General features: G+C 50.7%; 1 protein-coding gene across 1 annotated transcript in view; it reads right to left on the bottom strand.

Annotated features, from left to right (window-relative positions):
• Positions 1-26,650, bottom strand: part of RPS6KC1 (ribosomal protein S6 kinase C1) — an 83,076-nt gene that overhangs the window by 4,350 nt on the left and 52,076 nt on the right. The window contains 6 exon segments of the mRNA XM_049769504.1: positions 1,755-1,850; positions 2,057-2,139; positions 12,802-12,891; positions 13,163-14,482; positions 20,345-20,477; positions 21,820-21,867. Coding sequence (XP_049625461.1) covers positions 1,755-1,850; positions 2,057-2,139; positions 12,802-12,891; positions 13,163-14,482; positions 20,345-20,477; positions 21,820-21,867 — 1,770 coding nt within the window.

The raw sequence follows: 26,650 nt of genomic DNA, 5'->3' as shown, positions 1-26,650 counted from the left end.
ACAGCAACCATTCAGGAGAGGCATGGGCCACCAGTTCCATCCCTGGTGCCCTGCGCTGCCCATAAGCACTTTACTGTGGGTCACCATATCCACAGGACAGAGCAGCCTATGCTTGACCTGAAGGGGTTCACATCCATCCCACACACCAAACCACATCTAGAGAGAAGGAGCAGGTGGGTCAGAAGACCATCCTGCTGGCCCCCACTAGAAAAGTAGGTAGAGCAAGTCAGTGTGCCCTGTGCTCCCAGGCACCGTGGGCACTGTGGGCACTGTGGACTTTTGCTCCCAGACAACATGGACTATCGCTCCCAGGCACATCTGGGAGCCGGGCACAAGTAGACATAGCTGCCACCAGCCTGTGACATGAATCTTGGTCACAGCGCCTCATCTGCTCATCCGTGTGCCACCCACCTGTTGAAGACAGGATGCTAGGGACCCTGGGGTCAGGAGCCCTGGGGGCAGTGAGGAACCAGGCCCTAAAAGGGGAAATGGCCCAAAGCGAAGCCACAGTTTCCATATAAACACCCCAGGAGGCTGGAAATGACCCCTTCCACCCCGACCTGTGAAGAAGGAAAAGGGGAGTGACAGATGCAAGCACAGCCCCACCCCCCGCCCTTCCGGAGTTACTTCCCTGACACCTTCCCCCAGTCCAGCCCTCCAGAGCACACAATGCAGAAGCTTTGGCCCTTGGTGCTGGCATGACCCTCTCAATACCTCTCAGACTTGACAAATTCCACAGGAATAAGGTGCCCAGGAGCCTGTCCAGCCACCCCTGGAACCAGTGGCCCTTAGGACCTTAGGCCCCAGGTGCACCCAAGCTCCTCAAGATGCCACTGCAGATCTGAAAGCCCAAGGTCCCTCTCCCAGTTCCCACTGGCCCGTGCTGGCTATGGTAGACCAGGGCTCACTGCCCACACAGGCACCTTGCCTCAACAGCTGTACCCACAGCTGTGCCCATAGCAGTAACCCCTCCCTTGAGTCAGAGTCACATCCCTGACCAGCTGTAGAGATGTTTCTGCCCTCGACCCACTGCATCCATGCCTGTCAAAGTGGGTTCTGACCCTCAGGACAACTTCTGTCCACTCACTTCTGCCCACTCACTTCTGCCCATCTGTGGGCAGGAGCTGGTCAGCCCATAGCCCCACTGCACTGCTGCACAAACTGAATGCAGCTTGGCCAAGGTGACACTATCCACAGCCACTGCCAACAGGGGAAGGAGTGAAAGCAGGAGGAAGTCCTCGACTGTGTCACATGTGGTTGCGGGTGGGAAGCCAGAGGTTCTACATGTGCCTAGCATGGTCCCAGCTGCTGCCAAACCCAAAGTTACAGCAAATCCCACTGCAGTCAGGTGTGGAGTGGAGTGAAGGGGTCAGGGCCCAGCAAGCATCAAAGGATCAGGGAGCATGACCTCCAGGAGCACTGGGGACTCTGGGGGAATGCTGAGGAGCACTGAGGGAGCACTAGAGAGTACTTGGGGCCTTGGGAAGCACTACAGAGCCCCCAGGGAACATCATAATTTATCCTAATCAGGTGTGCCCAGGCCCAGCTGACAGAGCACTGACCACTGAGCACCACAGTGGGAAGGTGAGGCACCAAGACCTCAAAGCAACAGCTGGAGCGGGTGCTGAGAGGAGGTTGATACCTGGCACTGTATCTAAATGGAAGACCCTCCTGCTTTTCCAGTCACAAACTAGTCCTGCTCCCCAAACTAAGACACTATTCTGGCTGTGTCTGGCTATCAGGCCGGGCCTCACCTGCTGGACCAGAGAGCGGGCCTCCTCTGACACAGATCCCGGGACATCCACGGTGGTGTGTGTGCTGATGCCTGCAGGGTGACACTCCAGCAAGGTCTGCAATGGGGACAATATCCATGTGTGTGGGAAGGGGGAGCCCCGAGTGCCCCCTCTCACCCTCTCTTTTCTTTTCTCTCCCTCCCTCTCTCCCTCCTTTTCCTTCCCCCTCCCCTCTCCCTCTTTCTGTCCCTCCCTCCTCTCTCCTTTTCCCCAGTTTCTTTCCCCCATCCCCCCCTCTCTCTCACTCCCTCCCTTTCTCTCACCTTGCCTGTGAGAAGCTCAAAGAGCACAGCGCCCAGACTCCACCAATCACAGGCCTCCGTCTCCTCAGTGATGGCTCCAACCTCTAAACCCACCAAAAAAGGTTGATATTAACATTCCGGGCGATGGGACTGAATTAGCATGCGTGGAGTGCCCTGGGCAGTGCTGACCCAGCAGCCCCGAGACCTCGCGCCCCAAAGTCACTTCCCCGCCAGTGCCCTCTCACAGTCACACACTGAGCTTTGCTGATGGAGGGACACCTTCAAGACGCCACCTGGGAGGTCCAGGGGCCCACATCAGCAGCTGCCTGTCTCCCAAAGCTGACAGGGTCCGGCCAAGTGGTCTTGGGGCATTTTTTTGTTTGAAAATAATGGACCCCTGGGGGAAGGAACTTCAGAAGTGAAACAGGAGAGGCCTGACCAACGCAACAGACGGAGGCTGATCCTGCCTCCCAGTGAAATAGGGGATTTACAACATACCAGTACCTCCCCTGCCATTCACAAGGACCAGCCAGCCCAACAGAGGGGTTCTGAGTACTGAGGCAACTGTGTCACCTCCACAGTGATGCCCCATGAGTGGGCTCCCTGGTTCCTGGCCTGCCCAGTAAGCATAGGCACCCCTAACTAAAGGGTTTCTGAGCAGCAGGATGGAACCTGGAAAATGGGGTTAGGTGGGCAGCTGCCACCTTACCCCACACTCACTGGCCCTCTCTGGGGCTCAAAGCACAGTCTGAGCAGCCCCCTGTCCCATTGCCTCAGCTGGCACTAGCCAGAAAGTCAGATCAGCAGTGGGAGGGCTAGGGGCTGTGACTGACTGGAACATGCCAAGATGGGCCCAAGAGGTACATGCCTCACTGAGGAAGCACCAGCCAGGCCTGAGGCAACACAAGGTCAGGGCCTGGTCATGCCACCTTGGTGAACATTAGTCCAAATTTTGAAGGAGGGTATCAGAGCATGGAGTTGTACACAGGTATCAGAGACCGATTATCTGGAAACGGTGTTCGGGTATCATGACAGAGTAGCTAGAACTATACAGGTTGCACTCCCAGAATGATGGACAGCAGTGAGCACACTGGAGGGGAAAAAAGTAATAAAATGCATCATTTCCAACTGAGAAGATTTTTTGTTTGCACAATTGTTCTCCTGTGATGGTAACAGTGCAGCCCTGCAAGTACAAATAATGATACCAACACTCACCCATCATCTCATCTCAAAAAATAAAAATCAACAATGTGAAAAACAATGAATAATTTAAAAGTCTGACTTCAAAAAGTCAATCCTTGGGCCAAAGAGGTAGCACAGTGGGCAGGGTGATTGCCTTGCACAAGGCCAACCCGGATTCAATCCCCTGCATCCCATGTGGTTCCCCAAACACCAGGAATAATTCTTTTTTTTTGTTTTTGTTTTTTGTTTTTTTTTGTTTTTTGGGCCACACCCAGCCAATGCTCAGGAGTTAATCCTGGCTGTCTGCTCAGAAATAGCTCCTGGCAGGCACAGGGGGCCATATGGGACACCGGGATTTGAACCAACCACCTTTGGTCCTGGATCGGCTGCTTGCAAGGCAAACGCCACTGTGCTATCTCTCCGGGCCCAGGAATAATTCTTGAGCACAGTCAATAGAGTAACTCCTGAGAATAATGGCTGTGGCCCTCAAATAAAACAAATAAACAAAATTAAACAAAATAAAAAAAAATTCACCCTTTTTTTGGAAAAGAACTGGAAATAAACAAAACACACACACCTGTTTCCAGAATAAGAGCTTTCCAGTGCATTTTTTTTTAAACAGCAAAGCCTCGTTGGTGTGAACCTTAAAATTAAAACTTCAGAGCAAGAGTGACAGCACAGCAGGGGGGAAGGGTCCTTGAATGCAATGCCCCAAGTTTGATTCCCCAGCACCCCATTGGGTACCCTGAGCCCAGCAGGAGTGATCCTGTGGGCAGAACCAAGAGTCAGCCCTAAGTATCACCAGCAACAATAGAATGATCCCTTCACACTGTGTCAATATCAAAATGTAAGCAGAGACATCTCAAGTCCCACATATCTCCCAGTGCCCAATAGCATCTACTGAGGAAGTTGAAGAACAGCAGTGGATTCCAGGTACAGGAGCAGAGCACATGGGTTCCAATCCCTGGCACCATAGAGACTAAGTGAAGTCAAGCCATCCTTGAGGAGTCAGGAGTGTGCAGCTCTTCCAGGGGCACAAAGAACGCCCCAAGCTGGCACCGAGGCTCAAGCAGGCCCCAGGAGGCAACGAGCAGGCACATCAGCAAAGGCAGGGGCTCGGGACAGGCCCCACAGCCCCTCTTTCCTGCAGCATCTGTTGCTAATTGAAAGGGACCAGAACGACAAAACTCAGGTCGATTCTCCTCCCTAGCCCTTGCTGCGTCTAAAGATTGTCCATGCGGGGGCCGAGCATTAGTTCTCCACTGCAGCTGACGCTAAAGAGCAAAGAGAAAGACACACGAGAAGGCTTTTTTTTTTTAATCTAACAATGTATGGAATTAAACAGCAACAAGAGGGAGCAAACGCTCAGCGGCCCTTCTGTGGGCTCTGTGGGCGGCCACTCCATCTGCCCAGCCTCCAGCCCTGTTAGCTACTTCGTCTCTGACCCTGGGGGGCCCACGACAACTCCCAGTGTCCAGCTCTGGGCCCTGATGCCTTGCGGCTCACTGCCAAGGATTCAAGCCCGCCACCCCGCACTTCCTCGACAGCAAGAAGCCACGGTTTAAAAGCTCATGGGTGTTGCTGATATTTGGGTTTGGGCAGGTCCACTGGTAACTGCTAGGTCTGGGTAAGACAGCAGGGCCCTAAGAGGTACTGGAGTGTTTCAGCACGCTCTCTCAGCAGAGCTCAGCATGCCTCCCAGGGTCCTAGACCCAAGGGCTCTACGCTAAGAAAAAGGCTGTGAGGTCTGGGACAGGAAGGCAGGCAGGAGTCTTGCCTTGGAGTCTCCCTGCCCTGTTTCCCCAGGAGCTAGTGGGGACTGCAAAAAAGGTATGGAGTAAATGCAGTCGCTACAGGGAATGGGCAGACATCGGAGAGAGCTATCCAAAGTTCCAACCACCACACTGACATGGGTGTCCAGAGCAACAACACACCACCAGCCTTCCCCAGAAGGCAGCTACCATTCAAGTTTCCATCTACAGAACAAAATGCCTCAACTGAAAGTGAGACTCAGAACTCATGCTCATGGGAGCAGGGAGCTCTAAAATCCCAGGCCAGGTCTGGACCTCTTACACCCAGGAACTAGACTTGAGTGTGGCAACGGGCGCATGCCCCCATAGCCAGCCAACCACAAACAATCCACAAGTCTCCAGAGCTCCAAGCTCAATCACACACTTCCATCTGCCTGCCTGCAAAGCTCTGTGCTGCCAGGTTCACCCTGCCTGGCCTATCCCCTTAGGTAGAGCACTGGTTCAGAAGTCTGCAAGACATGGGACTGCCTGCTGCTAAGGCCCTGTGAGCTCAGGCCATTACCTCTGCCCCCACCAGCATCTGGGGTCCTCCCAGCTTCTACTGAGCCAATCCACTCCGTTCAGAGCCATAGAGGGCCTCAGATATCCAAGTCAGGCCAGTGAGTGGATGGAGGAGGGACAGGCCCATGGGCCGGGAGTAAAGAGTTGCTCCTTGGCTCCCTTCACTGAGGTTCAGACTCACAATACTCAACATTCAGCAATGAAAGGGTGAACATGAAGGGAAGGTATTCACCTTACAAGCAGCTGACCCAGAGCCTCGAGGGTCCTCTGAGGCCCACTGGAGGGCTCCCTAAATGCATAATCAGGAGTCAGCCCTGAGCACCAGATATGGCCCCCAAGCCCCAAAATGAAAAATAAAAAAGGAAAGCTCTGATTGACTCTGGAGATTTAGACTGGTTGGCTCCAGTTGTGCAAGTGACTACGGGCTCAGGAGCCTGGGTGCAGAAACGCAGCTTCAGACTTGGCCTCAAGTCCTGTGGGTCAAAGTGGGGACAAAAGACACCAGACACTTGTCTTTATAACAGGATGGCAAGACCAATTAAGGGAAGAGCTGCCCAAAAATCAATTTAGCATTGACTGGGGAAAGGGCCCCCAGCTGATCTCACAACTGCAGACACTGCTGTGGGGACTCTGAACAGCAGCAGCCTGGCTGGAATCCTGAGCTCAGTGCCAGGGAGAGGCCATGAGCACCACTGAGTGTGGGCCCCCAAATTAAAAAAAAAAAAAAAGAGGAATGAAGAAGAGAGGGGAGAGGGAGAGAGAGAGAGAGAGAGAGAGAGAGAGAGAGAGAGAGAGAGAGAGAGAGAGAGAATTATATCAAGCCAGATAATACAGCAGGAGGTTACTTGCCTTGCCTGCAGTCAACCTGGGTTCAATCCCCAACATCCCATATGATTCCCCAAGCACTTCCAGGAGTGATCCCTGAGTGCAGAGCCAGGAGTAGACTCTGAGCACTGCCAGATATGGCCCGCAGACCAGTGTCCAAGATCATAAAGAAAAGCATTTGGAGTAAATGAGGCTAAAATGAAGCTTTTCTTCCCTAAAAGCTGGTACTATGCAGGCGGCGAAGGTCTTTGGGTCTTCTTGGCAGCTTCTTCCTCTGAGGTGAGCCCTGGGGATGCCACACACACAAAGTACCAAAGCCTCTGGCTGCAGCTCCCTGGGTTCCCATCCATAGGCCCATCCCTGAATGGGGAGGCTCACTAGGAGACACAGGGAGCCCTAGGGCTGGATATCAGCTCCCCAACTCCAAAAAGGCCCAAAAACTTCTCCCCTGCAGGTCTCAGGGCTCTGCTCCAGAGACACAGGCAGGAGCCCCATTGGAGGTAGGGAAACAGTGAGGGAGATGGAGAGAAAGCCCCACTAGATACAGGAAAAACTCTCTCCTTTTCTCTCTCCTTCCCTCCCCCCTTCAGGCAAAACTTCTACCCTTCTGCACCACACCTGGACAGTTGAGGACCCTCCCCAAGATGACAGATCCCACTTCTAAGACAACTGGTGGGAAAGGTGCCAGAAAGGCCACAGCCCTGAGTACCAAAGAGCAACTACTGGCCAGCTGCAGGGCAGAGCAAAACAGGAGTCCCTGCAGGAAAATGCATTAGCTATTTGCTCTGGTCTTTCCTCCTTGACCAGGAATCTGGTGCTCCTTCTCACAGTCTTAGTCTCTCCCCTTTGGGAGAAAGTGTCTTCTCAAGAAGATACCAGAGATACAACCCCGTTTCCTGGATCCATCACTATTTCAGAATACACTTCCTTTGCTTTCTCTATCAATCCCAGCCCTAAACTTAGACTTAACTACATGAAGCATCAAAAACCTCAGATTCCCAGCTTCATGTGACTTTTCCACCTTCGACCTGTAGGTCATAGAGAAGCTTGTTGACCCCATTACAACCAACTTGTCCTGGCTCTTTGCTTCATTCACAGTGGAAAGTTTCCATGAACTGCTCGTTTCAACAGTGTCTGCTTGATGTATAAAAGTCAGATGAAAGAGCAAACATAGTCACTTAGCCAGTTCCCCAAGGGAATCGGATTTTCAGCCCTACAGGTGGGGTGGAAAATCAATTATTATCATTAGGAGAAAAACAATTCTTGCTCAGACGATGAATTTGGATTTTGTCTAAATAAATGTTTTGTAATAAAGGTCTCAGGATTTAACATCTCCGGTTCTGGGCTATTCCCTCAGCACATTCATCGGGTGACTGACTGCTGGTGAATGCAGGCTGAGTCAACCATGGCCATACAGTGCAGTGGGATGGCAATGGACACATAAGCCCCAAATTCTCACCCTAGTCTCTGGTGTTTTCAACTGTCCACAGCCTGAGTAACATATCTCTTTATCACGGAGAATCATCCCACAGAACACCATCAGGCGCGGAGCCATCCCATGGAGCACCATCAGGCACAGTGCTGTCCCGTGGAGCACCATCTGGAGCACCATCAGGTGAGGAGCCCTCCCACAAAGCACCATATGGAGCACTATCAGGTGCGAAGCTATCCCATGGAGCACCATCAGGCATAGAACTGTTCCATGGAGCACCATCTGGAGCACCATAGGCATGAAGCTGTCCTACAAAACACCCTTTAGAGCACTATCAAGAGCACCATCAGGCATGAAGCCATCCCAAGGACCACCGTAAGGCATTAAGTCATCCCACGGAGCACCATTAGGTAGTAAGCCATCCCAAGGAACACCATCAGGCACAGAGCTGTTCCCACAGAGTACCATCTAGAGCACTATTAGGTGTGGAGCATCTCTCAGAACATAGTGTGGGAGCAGCATCTATCCCAGAGTCAGTGTGGGTATGAAAGAATGTGTGGGTGGGTGGAGGAGTCTAGAAGGGGGCATCCCCATGCGCCATGCTCACGAACCCAATTCCAAAGAGGCTGCAGCAAGATTACTTCATGTTACTTTTTACTTTCAGCTGCGAGGTGCATTCAAAATCGCTGGGGAAAACACAGTGACGGGATGAGTTGACATCTGGGATTGTGGAGACAGACTATACTTGCTGAAAGCATTGGGGACCTTCTTCAATTTACACGTGTTCACTTACCAAGTCTCGCTTGAGTCTGAAAGGATTCAAAGAGAAACAGCTATCATAGGTTTCGAACACTTGTAAATGTACACAATGGGGTGGAAAATGCAGGTGAAGGACACGAGGAGTGGACCACTGGTTCCAGAGAGAATGGGAAGCTGAAGTGATGGGATTAGCATAAGAACATGCAGAAACAATGCAAGCACTCAGGCAAATTGCATATTAAACTTTCACAGGCAGCCGTTCCCATCTTGTCAGCTTAATACTGAAGACTCCACTGACTGGCTGCTGTCTTAACAGATGAAAGTCAAGTCTGCTAAGAAAAAAATACCGGTAAAAGTAAAAGAACGCCACTTCCTTGACTTTTGTTCTATTTCTCATTTTTACTTGGGAGGCTATTGATGAAAATTCACTCTGATGGTCATCACTGTAACGGTAGACAAGGCATTTAGAACCCTCGGCATGTGTCTAAGGACGACAGCAGGACTCCAACCAGGGTGAGTACAAGGGAATTTTCTGGAGAATCCCAATGGCGACAGCTATGGATTCTGCCTCAGTTCATGCTGTGAAACAGGAAGGGCTGACCAAGAAGGAAAGGATGCTTGGGGCTGCTGTGTGCTCTGTCCTCCCTGCCAGGGACGGGGCTGAGCCTCTCTAGCATGAAAGGAGCCGGTTTCTGTGACTGATGTTTACTGAGGACAGGCCCTTCCCGGGAGACGTCCATGACCCTGCACGGCTGGTCCCACATTGGCATTCGCCAGGCTCACGGCCGGTGGCAGCTGCGCTCACTGATGTATGTGCTGCGTTTCCACAGATGTCGGACAGAGAAAGCATGACTGTTTTTTGTCTTTCTGATGCCTGATTTGTTTCCTTTAATATTTAAAAATAAAAAGTGAGGGGCCAACTTCATTTTTTTTAAAAAGTTCTTCCTATGGTCTTGAAGCCAGGATGCCAGGCATACTTGGGTTTCTCACATTTTAAGACCCAAGATGACAAAGTTGGCAGACGCAAGACTTGAATTTTTAACAGAAGGTGATGGTTTGCATTCCAGGCTTTCTCTCTCCTGCTCTCCCTCGAGCAGACCAAAACATGTTGACTCACAGGTTCCCGTGCCTGTTTTTCCTTCTTTAAACTTATTTATAGAACAGAATAATGGACCCCCCGCCAGCCTGGCACCTGCCCAAGTTTCTGTCCATGTCAATCGAATCTATTACTGGAATTTTTCTCAAAATAAAAGGCGTCCCAACCACGAGATGAAAAGATCCGTGGCTGATACCCTGAAGCACAGACAGGTGGGTGATGTTTTTGGGACAAACAGAAATGAAGCCCCAGTAGGGGTAAAGGGTAGGGAGGTCACAGGACACAAAGTCTTGTGACAGCCTGACTTTCGGACCAGGCAGCAGCTGTTGGCCATGCTTAGGAGTATTCAGGGCAACAGGGGGATGGGAGGGTGTCAAAAGGTAGCAATACCTAGAATGGCCTCTTCCCAGTCCCTACTGCTCAGAGCTAAAACCCCCACCTGTCCCAAGAGAAGGGACGTCTGCTTGTCTTCATCGGCAGGTGACAGGGCCATGCAGTGCTAAGATAAATAGGAACTGATGGATTCTGCTCCTGCGGCCCTGGCGCTAAGAGCACAGGAGCATCGACATGAGCAAGCATCATGGGCATAGGGCTCAGCATAGCCAAAAGCAGTCAGGTATCCCTGGCATTGCATATTATTATTATTATTATTATTATTATCATCATCATCATCATCCATCCCATCACTACGGCAAATTTGGCAGTTCCAGCAAGACCAAGACTTTTCTCTGCTCAGCACCTACCACAAGGCCTTAGTCGGTCGATGGGCTCTAAGGAGACCTGCAGCTAATGCCGAGGACGATGAAGCCTCCTTTAGGCCACAGCTCGGCAAAGCTCAGATGCTGGGGCTGCAGGAACCAAAGGAGTGAGCAGGAAGGACCGCAATCCGCCAATGGCCGAGCGCCACCTCCTGGGAGGCTGAGAGAGGTACGGCTCTGGGGAAGGGCTCAGGGCAGTCACATGGACTGAAGGAAAGGGAGGGGAGTACTTGCTCAGGAGTGGACCTTCACTCAGCATCGCCCCACGTGGGGTGCTAAGGTGCATGCCTAGGGCGAAGTCACTACATGAAAAATGACACCCCATGGAGGCCACTAAATGGGGACCATAGGAGCAGAAACAGGGCCTCTTACCAGCACTTGTCAGCAACACCCCAGAAACTGGGAGTGAGCTGACTCTGGCCCTATATCTGTGACTCGGGGGACTAAAAAGGAGGCCCTAACCTCCACAGAGGCACAGTGGAACTTGGGGATAAAGGGCTCCCCCCATAGTGCTCAATGGGGCCTGGTGCACTCCATGCAGGAGTTCTCCCATGCCACAAACTCAGGGCCTAATAGGCATAATTTAAAGGAATTCCATTCTGATTATGATCAGCAAATTCTTCCACACTAGGACCTAACATGTTATCCCTATCAAGTTAGAAAGGAACATTTAATAAAAAATAACATAGAGGAGCTAAATCAGCACATTGGGGAGGGCACTTGCCTTGTACACAACTGACCGAGGTTCAATCTCTGGCATCCCATATGGTCCCAAGCACTACCAGGAGTGATTCCTGAGAGTAGAGCCAGGAGTAACCCCTGAGCACAAATGGGTGTGGCCCAAAACCAAAATAAATAAATAAAATTTTTAAATATGTATATCATAGAATAGTTTCACTATGAAGATGATTTTGTTATCCTACTAGCTAAACCAATTAATCAAGTTTCTAAAATAAAAAAAGACTAAAGAAGCACAATCCACTGTGTTTTGTAAGAAGAAAAACAAAGAGATCTAGCTAAAAGAAAAAGAAATTTAATTCTTTCTTCAAAAAAATAGTGTTTGAAGATAATTTGCTCCATGGATTGAAGACCTTCGTGACTTCCCAGTTCAGGAAAAGTCCTTATCAATAAAGGTCACAGCTGTTGAATGTGTGACCAGGTAACTCGCCATTCCTCGGTGACAGGACGCAATCCCAGCATAGCAGTGAGATCGGTCTGGACTGGTGACTGGCAAGGCTGGTTAAAGGCACAGCTGGCACCTCCTTGGCAGTCAGTGTACGGGTGTTAGAGAAGCAACTCCGAGGCCAGAGGCCGACACTAGGCAGGACCCAAGGCATCCCCGAAGCCAGAGCAGGGGACTCCACCAAGACATATGAGCCCTGCTGAGCTGTGATGACTCCAAGAGAACCAGAAAGCAGCCTCCATTTGGGAAAGGTGAGGACAGCACAGGGAGAGCAGGAGAAAGGGTGCAAGAGAGAGTAAGAGAAAGAGAAAGAGAGAAAAAAGAATGAGGGATGGCTCTGCCATAAGACATCTGCAAGTGGAGACCATGCTGGCCAGGCTTTCCCTAATCTCAGTGGTTCCCTTCAGCACCTGCTGGGCCCAGAATGCTCTTCCTCTCACTGATTCATGGGCGATGGCCGCCTTCAGAATACGACTTATATCAGGGACAACCCACAATAGCTACAGGGGGATCAGGGGCTCAAATACCCTCAAACCATTAAGAAGTGAAGCAACTCAACACAACTCCACACCAGTGCCAAGAAAAGCCATCTTCCAACATACACACACAAACTCACTCACACATATACACTCCCATTCACTCATACACACCCAGGCACACATATACACTTATTCACATACACACACTCATACACTCCCACAACACATATATACACACATATGTATATATTCTCTCACACTCACATACACTCACACACACACAATCTCATTCACACTCATATACCTGCATATACGCAGACTCACACTCTCACTCCCGCTCACATCCATTCTCCCACTCACATTCAGAACCATGGATTCCAGTGGTTCCACCCCACATATTCTCAGAAAGCAGAGATTACCAGTCTGTTTCCAGGAACTCCCAGCACAGAACTCGCTTTGCTGGGATGAGACACCTGACCCCGAGCACGTATAAGGGGGCACATAGGGGTGCACTGATGCAGGGGATATCCCAGCTGTCCTGCCATAGGTAAACGCGTTCAGGGTGCAATGACCAGGGTCCAGCCCAGCCAGACCGTCTCCCCACAGGTGGACACGTTAAGGGTGTACTAGCCCAGCGCCCAGCCCAGGCCATCCCCCCACAGGTGGACACATTTGGGGTACGCTGACCCAGTGCCCACCCAGGCAGTCCCCCCACAGGTGGGCGCACCCGGGGTGCTGACCTGGGGCACAGTAGAGCCTCTCCATGGCATCGCTGTCGCAGGGATCCTCGACCTCGCTCCACCTGCTGAAATATGTCAGCTGAATGTGTCCTAAAAACAAAATGACAGGAGAAATCAAAACATTTTTCTCTTCCATTTTCTGCAGAAGTGAACTGTAATTACTCCTTTTGTAGCTAAAAACAGTATCATTAAGAATAATGGCATCATTAAGTACTAGAAGCTATTACTGGGGGTGAATTTGCCGCACTGATAATGAAGCTCTAGACAGGAAATGAAGATACTAATTACAAGATAAAACGCCTACTCAGTTAATTGGAAGCAACGGCGAATAAAAAGAAATGCATTTGCGCAAGTTCCTGACCTCTATCATTCAATAAGATGTTGTTTGGGTTCAGATCACGACACACAATCCCTTCGCGGTGCAGCGCGTCGAGCGCCACCACCATCTCGGCCGCCCAGCGTTGCACGCAGCCCTCGGGCACAGAGAACCCAGCACGCAGAGCTAACCGCTTATCGAGGGCCTCAAAGATCTGGTGGATGTCCCCGTCGCCCGCCAGCGCTCCCCAGCTCTCTGCCGCCGTCCCCGAGTCTTGTGGGGACAGGCCCAGAACCCCGACAGCTGCCTCGCTGCTGGGCACATGCTCCGCGAACAGCAGAACCGCCTCTGTCTGCAAAGGGTCCGAGTCTGCTTGACGTCCTTCTGCGGACCCCTGGTCTCTAGCAGTTCCTGTGAGGAGCACCCCTGGGGCTGGGAGTCCCTCTGTTCTCTGCTGGGCCTCCTCTGCACCCTCTTCCTCAGGAGCCCCACAGGGCTCGGGGCTAGAGCTGAGACACAGCACGTCGGGGGCTCCCAGGAGGATGTTCTCCCCAGTGCCTGAGGATGGCGCTGAGCAGGGGACAGGACCTGCGGCAGCTGCTGCCTTCACTGCCCCCAGACCAGCAGGTAGGTTGACCAGGAGGTCGGGCCTGCCCTCATCAGCCACCAGGCCAGCACCCAGAGCAGCATCTTTAAAGGAGATGACGGGCAAGGAGTCAGCTGTATCCCAGCTCCCACCATCAGGGAGAGAAAGCGGCAGGCACTCTGGCCTGTCCCCACACTCGCCAGCACTGTCCTGACTGTTGATCCTGAAGAGCCCCATGAGACTACTTCTGGCCACTGGAAGGGCTGTGTCCAGGTCCCCGACTCTGGGAAAGAACCTGAACTCCGGGTCTCCAGGTGGGGTGTCAGGCCATGGGTCAGCAGTCAGGGATTTGGGGCAGCTCCCCTTGGGCTGTGGGAGAGGCTCCTCAGCCAGGGATGCAGCCTCCACCTTCTCCCGCCCGTACTCGTTGCATAACGTGGAGTAACTGGACGTGCAGCCCTCCTCAGAACTCGAGCCCGACTCGGACCACTTCAGGGAGCTCACTCGGCCATCCTCGTCATTGTCGTCCTCCTCCTCCAGCTCATCTTCCTCTTCCTCCTCCTCCTCTTCGTCCTCATCCTCCTCATCCCGCTGGCTCCCGTCTTGAGAGCTGGGTGTGAGACTTGCCCGCAGAGGTAGCGGCACAGCCAAGGCTCCGGTGGCCTGAGGGCTGGATGCGGGCATGCTCCTCGGGCTGTGGATTCTCACCGCCTCTGCCGCCAGAGTGTCCTCAGGGCTCCTGTTGAGGAATCTGCCAACATATGACCAGAGTTTGCCACCTGCAAACAAGCAAGATGAGCGAAGACACAATTAAGATTCCCTAAGCGCTGATTCCATACTTCTAAGTAAGCATCCATTCACATTTGCCCTCCTTACTGGATATAGACTGAAAGTCTTTGCCATAGGATGCCCAGAGCAGCAAGGCCCTGTCAGGCATAGCCAAGGACAGTGGTTTCCCACTCTGCAGGGAAATCAGTCAGAGCATGCCGCTTTGAAGAAAAGGCAGGGTGGCAGAAGCAGCAGATGAGGTACAGCCATTTCAAGTCCAGCCCCAGCGGCAGCACAGGAGTCAGTGTTCCTAAAAATCATGTGAGACAGCAAGGGAAACATCATGATCTCCCCCCCCCACACACACACACACACACACGGCATTTAATAGGGGCAGCCTCGAGGAAGCTTCTGCTGCTCCGACTCTGGGCCCTGCCCTGACACACAGCAGAAACCTGGAAAATGAAACCCTAGCAATTCCCAGCAATCAGACAATTGTAAAGTGCATTACCAGCATTGGAGAGTTGCTTCGACTGAGTTTTCTTTTATTGGTTAAAACCAACCCAAAGAAAACTATATGGAGTGATAGTTCAGCAAATGGGATGCTGGGCTTGCATGCAACCAATCTGGACTCCCTCCTAAGAACCACAAAATGGTTCCCCGAGCCTACCAGAAGGTATCCCTAAGAACAGAGCCAGGGGTAAGCACCGAGAACCACCAGTTGTGGCCCCCCACCAAAACACAAACAAACAAAACACCATATATACACAACATTAAAAATCCAATTCCTTTTTCTAATTAAAATCTCTGAGCACTTGAAGTAAACTATAGAACAGGCACCAACGACCGGAGCTAAGGGGTTCCAACTGTTTTGTGAGAATGCTGAGGTGGTTCCTGCGGCCTGCATCACCCCCCACTTACTTCACAGAGATCTGAGTGGATCCCACAGAGGAACTGAGTGCTGGAGAAGATCTGCTGGAGTGGAAAAGGCCCTTCCCAGACATCGTTCATGGTCTTCCTGAGCATCAGGGCAAGGGAAACTGACCCAGAAGAAAAATAGGACCAAGGATGATGTTTCTCTCCTTGATCTTTAAATTTCCCAGCAGCCATGCTGGGAGACTTGTCCAGCACTAGTGACCAGTGTCCAAGTCTGTCCCATCAGTCATGAATAGCACCTAGGTGCCATCAGTGCTGATCTGCTGACCCCGTCTGCTAAGGCCTCATTCTGAGCATCACTCGTTCCCTACACCTCACTCACAGAGGAAACAGGCAGGCAGATACCTGGGCTCAAGGGAAGTCAGTGGCAACTGGGCAGGACCGAGGATCCATGCCCCTTCAGGTTGGCAGGGAATGAGACCCTCAGACAACGGCACCAGAAGGAGTGGCACCCTTCGTGGCCTGTCTCTATCGCCAGAAAGCACCAGGATGTCCCGCCCTATAGCAGTGTCCCCAACTCTCTCCTCCTCGGTCGCTACCACTCCCACCCAGACCTTCTAACACAGTGGACAGACCCCGCAGTCTCCTCCCCTGAATTCGCACCATGTCACACAAGCCTCCCAGCCTGCAAGAACCCCTAGGCCTCCCTCCCTCTTTTCTTTCCTTTGACTGGATTATGGAGCAACATTGGAACCAATTTGAGCTGCTGCATGTCCCTCTTACCCAAGCTGACAGTCACCACAAAACTGCTCACTGGGCCTAGATTCTACAGCGTCACCTCTCAGAACTCCTCCTCCCCCAAACCACAATGACACGCAACTCCTGTCGGGGCCTTGACCCCCGCAGAGGACTCAATCCCCTCCCTTAGCTCTTCCCAGAATTTATCTGCTTCAAGCTTCTCATATATTACCCTGATGAGTACTGAGTATGATAAGCACTGACTAGGATGGGATGCTGAGTATGGTGAGTGTTGAATAAGGACAAGGTACTGAGTATGATGGTACTGAGTGTAAAATAAATCCCAGGCCTATGATAAGAACTCAGTATAGTGAGCACTGATTATGATGGGTGTTGAGTATGGTGAGCACTAGTGGACGAGGTGAGTATATCAAATATGATGGATCTGAGTATGGTGAGCATTGCATATGCTGAGCGCTGAGTATGGTCAAATACTGAAATGTTTCTCTACTGTTGCCGTTTAACAAGCTCCTGTGAAAATCCAAACCATTCAGAGCTTCCAAACACTTCACATCTGTGGATGATCCAGACATGGGCCCATCAACACTCCTGATAAATGTGGTCAAAGCCCGTGACAGGAAGCCTGGGGGCGAGTGCCTTTCTGGTGTGCATCAGCAGCAGGGACGATTCTTCAGGACCCAAGTATGCATCTAACACTCACTGGGCCTGACCCTAAGGGTGCATGCACCTCCCCCAGACAAAGATGGAAGACCTCCTCGTATCCTAATAGCCACAATTTAGGCTCCTGTCTGGTCCCATGCTAGGTGCTTCTTAAGCACAGAAACAAACTTGGGTCTCAGCATCATCTAAGTTGACCAACAAACAGGAGCACGTGATGCCCACTGACCTTTCTCGCCTGCAAATCAAAGCAGGTCTTGCTCTCTTTGGGATCAGGCCAAACAGACAAACTCACACTGATACCAGAATTAGCCCCACAAACCTGTGCTCACTTCGTCACGAAAAACACACAGCAAACACCAAACACATTGCGATTTTGAATACTTCAGAAATGGGAAAATACTTTCCTGTGCCAGGAGAAGTCAGGCTGTAGGTATTTGCTATTTTAAGCTGCGAAAGTAACAATTTGTAAGATTTAATAAAAATTCCCTGCCCCGGGCCCGGAGAGATAGCACAGCGGCGTTTGCCTTGCAAGCAGCCGATCCAGGACCAAAGGTTGTTGGTTCGAATCCCGGTGTCCCATATGGTCCCCTGTGGCTGCCAGGAGCTATTTCTGAGCAGACAGCCAGGAGTAACCCCTGAGCCCCGCCGGGTGTGGCCCAAAAACCAAAAAAAAAAAAAAATTCCCTGCCTAATCAGGTGTTTTTCACCTAATGGTTTTCTGCAAGATTATGAAGAAAATGTTACGTTTTCCTCATCAGAAATAGAACTTGAGGGGGCCGGGCGGTGGCGCTGGAGGTAAGGTGCCTGTCTTGCCTGCACTAGCCTAGGACGGACCGCGGTTCGATCCCCCGGCGCCCCATATGGTCCCCCAAGTAGCCAGGAGTAACCCCTGAGCGTCACAGGGTGTGGCCCAAAAACCAAAAAAAAAAAAAAAAAAAAAAGAAATAGAACTTGAGGGGCCAAAGAGATAGCACAGAGGTAGGCATTTGCCTTGCATGCGCCCAACCCAGAAGGGACCTGGTTTTATTCCTGGCATCCCATTGATGTCCCAGCCTGCCAGAGGCGATTTCTGAGAGCAGAGCCAGTAGTAATCCCTGAGTGCCGCTGGAAGTGGCCCAACAACCAATCAATCAAACAAGTTTTTTTAAAAAGGGACTTGAAAATACATTCCAGAGGACAGGGGAAATTGTGAGCTAGAACACGGTGGAGTGCTGGCCTTACAGTCAGTCCTGGTTCAATTCCCTACACTACATGGTCCTCTAGAGCCTCTTCTCTGCCTCCTCCCTGTCCTCTTTTCTCTCCTCCCATCTTTCCTCCCTTTATACGCTGAATGAGAAGACAGGGAAACTTGAGACTTGAGGCATGGCTATTTTCTCTGTGTTCAAAATACCCAGTAACCTTGCCACGTGTGCAAGGACTCATGGCACACGCCCAGGCCAGCACCCCCATGTCCAGCTCAGCACCCCCATGCACAGCCCAACATTGCAGCCTCCTGTTGGTCCCTCCTGCAACAACCATCCAACTTGACCATTAGAGCCACCTTTGACAGGCATTGATAATAACCAATCCTCGGCCCTGTCACTGCTCAGGAGGTCGACTGGCTCCCCAACCCTCAGAACAGCCAAGCAGAACTCCTGGGGAATCAATGCTCCCAAGATGGACCTTCCTGCTGACTCCTACACTTGCCTGGGGCCAGAGTGTGTGGATGGCCACCATTGTGGGCAGACACACTGAAAATCCTAGTCTGAAGTGGTCCCCAGCACTCACTATAAGCACTGTGTTGAGTCACAGTGGTCCCAGTTGGTGGCAAGCCCCCCTTTTGTTTTTCCTTTGGGTTCGACTAGGACTAGGACTAGAACCCTTCCCATTTTGTTCACACCTCTCAGTGCAGTTGCTGTATAGCAAATGAACTTACAGTCTATATGCGCTGCAACGTATTATCTTTGTATCATCAAGGGCTGGGGCATATGCCTGGCATATTTGAGGCCCAGGTCCAATCTCAAACACTCAGGGGGTTTCCTGGACACCAACTGTGGCCTGGGTGCCTGCTACTCCCAACACTGCGGGCCTTTCAAAAAATCTTTGTATCATAAAATCCTCTTAAACAACAGACATCGAAGTAATGAACCCATTACTACTGTCACCACCCAAAGAAAATAATCCAGGACAAATTCCACGATCACATGAACATGAAGCAGCAGATCCAGACAGCAGCAAACAAACAGAGAGAGAGTCAGGGATCGCAGGAGCCCTAGGAAGCTAGAGAGCATTGGTATGGGGTTCCAGACAGAGCACAGGATTCGCTCCAGCTGAACTGTCAGGTGGGGGCTGCTGGAAAGAAAGTGAAACTGCAACAGAGGGAAATGGAGGCAGGTTTGGAGAAAGAAGAAAGAATAAGCCCTGAGCAGAGGTAAATGAAGACTGAAGGGGTTCCAGATAATCTCCACAAGAAGAATCCACACTGGGCAATAGAGTATTGACTATGATTATCTTCATCCTGCTGACCTTGCTTGAAATTATTATGGATTATTACTACAAGTTACTCTGTTCCACACCAGAGGTAGCTGTATTTGGTGTTCGGATGACACGACCTCTAATTCAATAATGCCTGTAATGCACTGGTATCCTCAGATAAAAGCTGTCTATAATGTCGGAACAAAGGTGAATTAGTTATCCAATTCACACACACAATTAACTCTCTTAATACCTGAGAGACCATGGAGCCCCTTCTGAATTCTCTATTAAGTACTGCATATGGAGGCCTCCCTCCATCTGTGGGAAGCCCCAGCCGTACTTCACAATAAACAATATTAATAGTTTATCACCCCCGTCAAAAACCTCGCGTGAGTTATCAGGAGAGACTTCATTCCACAAAGTGCCTTTTCTCAGGAAGACACACAAAATTCACAGGATAGTAGGCCTCACTAGCAAAATGCCCAAGTTCTTTTTTCCTCAATGGTGTCAAAATAATAATAACACCTTCATGAGACGTGGGAAATTATTTTTTTTACTAATTTAAGAGCACCTCTTAACAGACTAAAAGGTAGCACTCGTGTGCTATCTATAAGCTGTACTGTGAAGCTACATAAAAGACACATTTAAATTCAAATGTGAAACGGCCAAAATAAAAATTTCCCAAAACATCATTCTGGGGGGCCACCTGCTGCCTGTCATCAGAGCTGAGAAGTCTGAAGAGCAAAAGCAGTGGACAGCATCTCTCTGCCCCCAATATGGGATGTCAACAGTGAACTGAGAACCCAGATCAGAATAATGCTGTGGTGTCAGATGGTAAGCAAATACCAGCCTTCTAAAAAAATAAAAAAAGAGGGAATTAATTAATTCTTCAGGGGATGCTTTTAATTTTAGTCCTAGAACATCAGAGTCATCTGGCATCTAACAGAACAAAATCAAAGTTCTTAAAGGGAGCTGGTGCGGGAGCACGTATGTACACGCCTGCCATCGGGCCAAAGGCATCAGAGACAAGATGATGATCATGGAGCTGCCTCCCACGCCCCTGGGTCCCACCTGTAGAGCTCCCTGGTGTGCAGGGGCTCTGGGTTCGAGACGGGCCCACGCACCTTCAGCATGCTGCAGCACCAGGAACACGGACTCGTCGGACACGATGTACTTGTGCAGCCGCACCATGTGGGGGACGCAGCGGGGAACGATGGTCCTCCTGCTCCCGCCAGCTGCGCTGCTCTTCCGCAGGCCCTGGCAAAGGAGACACGAGTCGGTCAGGGCTGCCCAGCCCTGTCCCCAGAGGCCAAACTGATGGCACCTGGCATAACACCAGTCATGCAAGATGCCGTCCAGCTGCCACTGCGCTGCCCCCGCCAGCCAAGTACCGCTGACCCTTCCCAGGTCTCCTCCTCTGTCCCCAAAACGCTCCCCAGCAGGCAAATAGCCAGTTCCCAAGAGCAGGGACAGACACGAGGACACAACACAACACAACACACACACACACACATACATACATACACATACACACACACATACATACATACACATACACATACACACACACACACACACACACACACACACACAGCACTGGGGCTCCACGGGTCTCTCAGGAGAAGGCGCACAACCTCTCTGCCACACACTGGCTGAAAGCAGGGGAGCCACATCTACCCCAACAAAAGATCCTAGTTCTGGGATATGTCAGTGTGACCCGCTGCCGTGCTGACGAGCAGCGAAGAAAATATTAGGCTAATGCGAGCTGATTATTTGGTGTTGTGGCAGCATTCACAGGAGGGTATTTTTAGAGGAGGTGCTGTCACAATTCATTTTAAACCCACTCCAGAATTGGAAAACGGGATTTTGCTCTACTCATTCATTTAGTTATAAATAGAATTAAAATTGAATTTAGAGCAAAAAGCGGGCCAGGGAGGTTACAAGGCAACATTTTCTCAAAGGCTGGTAACAAAGGCTGGAGGCAGGATACAACTTGTAGGGACTGCAGTCACCATCCAATTGTGCGAGTCCCAAAAACCATGTGTGGGATCTTCACAGACCCTGAGTGTGACCATCATAGATCGATGTGTGACCCTCACAGACCCCATCTGTGACACTGTCAGACCCTATGTGTAACTTTCTCATAGCTTCTGTGACTGTCACAGACTATGTGATACCCTCAAAGACTCTGTGTGACACTCTTACAGATCCTATGTGTGACCCTCACGGATGTTCTGTGCAAACCTCACAGAGCTTGTGTGTGAGCCTCACAGACCCCATGTGAGACCCTTACAAATCCTCTGTGATCATTTTATAGACCCTCACAGACCCTGTGTGTGACCGTCACAATTCACATGTGTGTGACTCCCAGAATCCTTGCCAACAGAGGAACCACACAGAGAATCCCTGCTTCCTCTCACCACCATGACAAGTCTCAGCCTCTCAAACCACTTCCCACTCCCTACACCCTGAAAAGCTCTTGAATGTGTCCCCAGAGAGTTGGCTGTGACAAGCAGACAGGAAGTGAAGTGAACACATCTCATCACAGATCAGGACCTGGAAATAAATGTCTACATGATTAAACATAGATTCTACTTACTTTTAGAATGAATGTCTGCTCTGTCCGAGTGTCCATTACAAGTAAAACCTATATGGAAGACATGAATACTTATTCACAAGACATTTGCTCACAATGGGGGTGGGGGTCACTGGACCTGACATCCCCCCAATCTTCTCATTCTGCATCAAATTTTAAAGACTTTGAATCACAGAATTTAAGATGTCTTACCTCAGATGGACTTCATTTGGGCCCGAGTGATGGCATAGTGTTAGACCATTTGCCTTGCACACAGCCAACCCAGGTTCAATCTCTGGCATCCCATATGGTCCCTGGAGCCCCACTACAAGTTATACCTGAGCACTGGATATGTCCCTACTCAGGAAAAAAAAAAAAGAATTTTTCCTTTTGGAATATGTATGAGTAAAAATGTGTAATGGGGGCAGGGATCCAGCTCAGCTCACCCATGCATATGAGGCCCCTGGGTTCTATCCGCAGGCAAAAACATTAATAATGTATCTCAATAGAAATTTTTTCTAATTGTAAAAACTACAAAAACGCCTCTGGTCTAGACTCTTCCTGGCCCTGATGAGACCCCTCTAAGCTCCTCTTCGGGGAAAAAGGACAAAGAAACAGCTAGGGTGCCCTTGGTCTTTCAGAACATCTTGAGAGCCAACATCAAATTCACAATATTCATAATAAACATCAGGCCCAGACTACAGAAACTAAAGTCTAGGTGTGACTGGTGCCCCCATTTCCCCCTGATACCTCCTCAGCAGCTGCCCTGAGGGCCCCAGCCTGGCAAACCCCTCACTGTGATTGGGGTCCCCAACCCCTGTCAGGTGAGCAGGGTAAAGTGAACACAGATAACCCCCAACCTCCAGGCCATCCACTGTGCTGGCTGCCCCAGATAAAGGCAAGTGCTATGGGTGCACAGGGACACAGTCAGGACCCCAGCAGTGACACCCCTTCCTCTGGGACTTCAGGGGCCTGACCTAATTCCAAGCTCTGGCTGATCTCATGGGAGAGCCCAACCCAGCCTCATTCATTATGACCCAGTGCTTTCCCAACCACAGTTCCAGTGGCCACCATCAACTACACGAGCTTTGCCACATGGTCCTGCTGGGCATAGCAACACACACACACACACACACACACACACACACACACACACAGGAGTACATGCGTAGGAGGGAAGGGGGACGAGGGAGTGATTTCTGAGCACAGAGCCAGGAGTAACCCGAACATCACTGGGTGTGTGGCCCAAAAACCAGACATAACAGAAGCCAGGAAGGTCCCTTAGTGGGTCTACAGGGCCATGACCCAGGAAAGTGATGGATCAAAAATGACTCCAATGAAGGTGGACCCAGGCAGTGGGTCAGCGGTCCCAGGCTGCGGTACGTTCTTGTCCCTGACCTTTTCCCCTTCTCTTCCCAGTATATTTGCAAGGCGTCGTTCGGTTCACATTGCGGCAGTGAATACAAGAACATATGTGATTTTTTTTAAAATGTGCCCTCTTGACTGTCAATTTCTCCCCAACAGGTGTTGGCTAAATGATTAATAAATTGGCCTCTGGATACACCCTCCTCAACTGAGCCGTACAGGGCTGGTGATAATATAATTAGACCGGAAAACATCAGGCCGCCTGATGCTTTCCATTCTGTTTGGCAATAATGTTTAGTTAACTAATAGTCTTTAGAAGAAGCACCTATCAACTTCCGTTCTCTCGATGTTATTTATTGGGGACCCCTCCCTTAACACCCAAAAATTCCTGCTAACAGGAGCTCTGGACACTTGGAAATGAGTAGCCAGACGGACTCGTGTGCAGAGAGAGTGTACCCGCCCTCTCACATCTGCAGCTTTCAAAGGCACAGGCTCAACCCTTCATCTAAAGTCACTCCTTAATGAACAGCGTGATGGTAGCGGCATTAATAGTGGAGCAGCACGCGCGGGGATTGGAATGGAGCCAAACATTTTTAAAGCCAACAGTAGGCCGATCAGTAACAGAGCTGTCAGTATAGAGGACGGAGTAATCACTTCTTTCACCCTCAGCCAAAACTTGCTCATCTGTGGGCTCTCAAGCATCCCTTTCGAAACTGGTCATGGGCTTGCTCACCTCTATGAAGACAAAACACTAATTTTGTACTAATTGGACACAATTGTCTTTTCAATAAAAGGCCCCATCCTTCATTTCATGATTTAAAAAAAAAAATTGGGGCCAGAGCAATGCACAGCGAGTAGGGTGTTTGTTTGCCTTCTATGCAGTCAAACCGGGTTCAATGCCCGGCATCCCATTACAGTTCACCTGAGCACACGAGAAGTAATCCTGAGTGCAGAGCCAAGAGTAATCCAAGTGCTGCCGGGTGTGGCTCAAAAAAATAAATAAATAGGGGATGGTGTGGTGGCGCAAGTGGTAAGGCATCTTCCTTGCCGGCACTAGACTAGGATGAACCGAAGTTCGATTCCCGGCATCCCATATGGTCCCCTAAACCAGGAGCGATTTCTGAGCGCATAGCCAGGAGTAACCCCTGAGAATCACTGAGTGTGGCCCAAAAAACAAAAAAATATATATATAAAGAAAAACAAAGAAAAAGGAAACAGAAGGGGCCAGAGTGGTGGTGCAAGCGGTAAGGGTCTGCTTTGCCTGCGATAAGCCTAGGACATACCAAGGTTCAATCCCCCCGGCATCCCATATGGTCACCAAGCCAGGAAGCGATATCTGAGTGCATAGCCAGGAGTTAACCCCAGAGCTTCACTGGGTGTGGCCCAAAAACAAAAAAAAAAAAAAAAAAAAGTACAAGTAAAAATGTCATGAAGTCATTAGTCCATGAATCCCGGCCATCGAAGACTCAGGCCCCAGGCACTCTCTCCCTCCTGCTTTTCTTTCCTCACATCGGATCAACAGGTGGCCAGGGAGAGAGTAGGCCAATCCCCATGTCTGCCTGCAGTGGGAAGGTCGGCCTGCAAGAGTGTAGCCATCCCACTCCCAATGAGGTGACCTCTCCTTCCCCACAGCACAACACACCAATGGGTATCACCTTCCATGTCAGACTGAAGGGGGCAAAAGCAGGGCATGAGGGGGCCAAGAAATAGCAGAGCTGTAGGGCATTTGCCTTGCACCTGGCCATCCAACCCAAGACTGATGGTGGCTCGATTCCCTGCATCCCATATGGTCCCCTGATCCTGTCGAGGGCAATTTCTGAGTGTAGAGCCAGAAGGAACCCCCTGAGTGTCGGCAGGTATGACCCAAAAAACAAAAATAAAACAGAAAGGAAAAAGAACAGGGCATAAGGCACATGTCTAAGCATAGCAAGATGGGTTGGTGGTCAGAAGAGGAAGGAGGTGCAGGGTTGAGGTGGTGGCAGGACCAGGCTGTGCTGTGTCCCTACATCACTTCAGGAGACATTCCAGCCCCAACAATAGGCCACAGCCTCAGATCGAAGCCTAGTGTCTTGGAGAGGCTGCCATCATAGTGGGGGGACACCCAGAGCGGCTCTGGGGCCCTCACTTCCCCAGACTGATACTTGAGGGAAAAGCTCACATGAGTGGCCATCCCTGACTCAGCCAGCCACAAGGCTGGTCTTGAGGATGCACCAGAGACAGGGATGTGCTGAGCCTGGAATGTGCAGAGCCCAACTCTGCTTCAGACAAGGCTTCCCAAATTGTTCCTGGGAATCACTGAGGCTGGGCTTGACAAAGCAGATGCCCCTAAACTGGCCCATTTCTGGGCACATCCCAGGACCCAGCCACCTACTCTGCCACCACTCACCCATACTACCCATGAGGGAGAGGCGAAAGCTACTTGCACTATACTGCGCTGGGGGGGGGGGGGGGGGAGGAGTGAAGCTCACTCCATCCAGTATCCCAATCATGGCGTTTCTATACTTAGGTCACTCCAGACTATCATGAGAATCAATGACTAGAAGGCAAAAAAACAGTGTAAATGAGAGTGAGTTCTGACAGCAGTCTGGCTAGTCCTGGGCCCAGCAGACACAGGGAGGGCAAGTCTGTCCCCATGGCCTGGAGCAAGACAGGGGAGCTGTAGGCAGGGACAGTATCTGAGTTGAGAAAGCAGGAGAGGGTTGATAAGACATGTATGCATAGGGGATAAACCTGGCATCCCTCACTGGACAGAGCACAAGGCTCTAAAGGAACTTTCCATCCAGTGGGGCTTTACTCTGTGGCCCTGGTGGCATTCAAGGTCATTTCACCCTACTTCCCCTCAACCTAGAAATGCTGCAAGGAGAGGAAAGGAGCAGGTGATAGGGCTTCATGAGGCACTAGCTATGGAAGTCCAAATGGGAACACACTTTTCACAAGCTGAAGTGGGCAGGGTCCTGACTCACTGGGAATGAAGCATCATGAAACCAGGCTATCACATAACTAGATTCTCTCTTAAGAAAGCAATTGCTTCTTTGGCAGAAGCAATAATACAGCGTTAGCACAGCAGGGAGGACCACTTGCCTTGCACTCTGCCAACCTGGGTTTGATACCCAGCCCCTCCCCCATAGGTCTCCTGAGCACCAGCACCAGGAATGATCTGGGCACAGAGCCAGGAGTAACCCTTGGGCATCACCAGGTGTGTCCCACAAGCAAAACAAACAAACAAAAAGGACTTTTTTTCCATTTCCTTCAAGGCAGACCCACCCATTTGCAAAGGTTCCGGTATGCTAATTTTTTAATTAAAAGCTAATTCAGCAGTGAGAGCTCTTTCATATGCACTACTGACTCTTCATCAAACAGGACTTGCCAACCTAGCCCCCAAATAGCCCAGTGGCAGCCTGAAGGTTCACCATCTGCTGCCACCAAAGTGGGCAGTGCCCCCCCCCCCCTTCAGAACACACGGCATCAAAGTCGAGATGAGGGGGGAGGG

Source organism: Suncus etruscus, chromosome 3 (genome assembly GCF_024139225.1).
Source record: "Suncus etruscus isolate mSunEtr1 chromosome 3, mSunEtr1.pri.cur, whole genome shotgun sequence".
In the NCBI taxonomy this organism is placed as follows: Eukaryota; Metazoa; Chordata; class Mammalia; order Eulipotyphla; family Soricidae; genus Suncus; species Suncus etruscus.
Note: the sequence above shows the minus strand (reverse complement) of the source record. Positions and strands in the feature narration are given on the sequence as shown.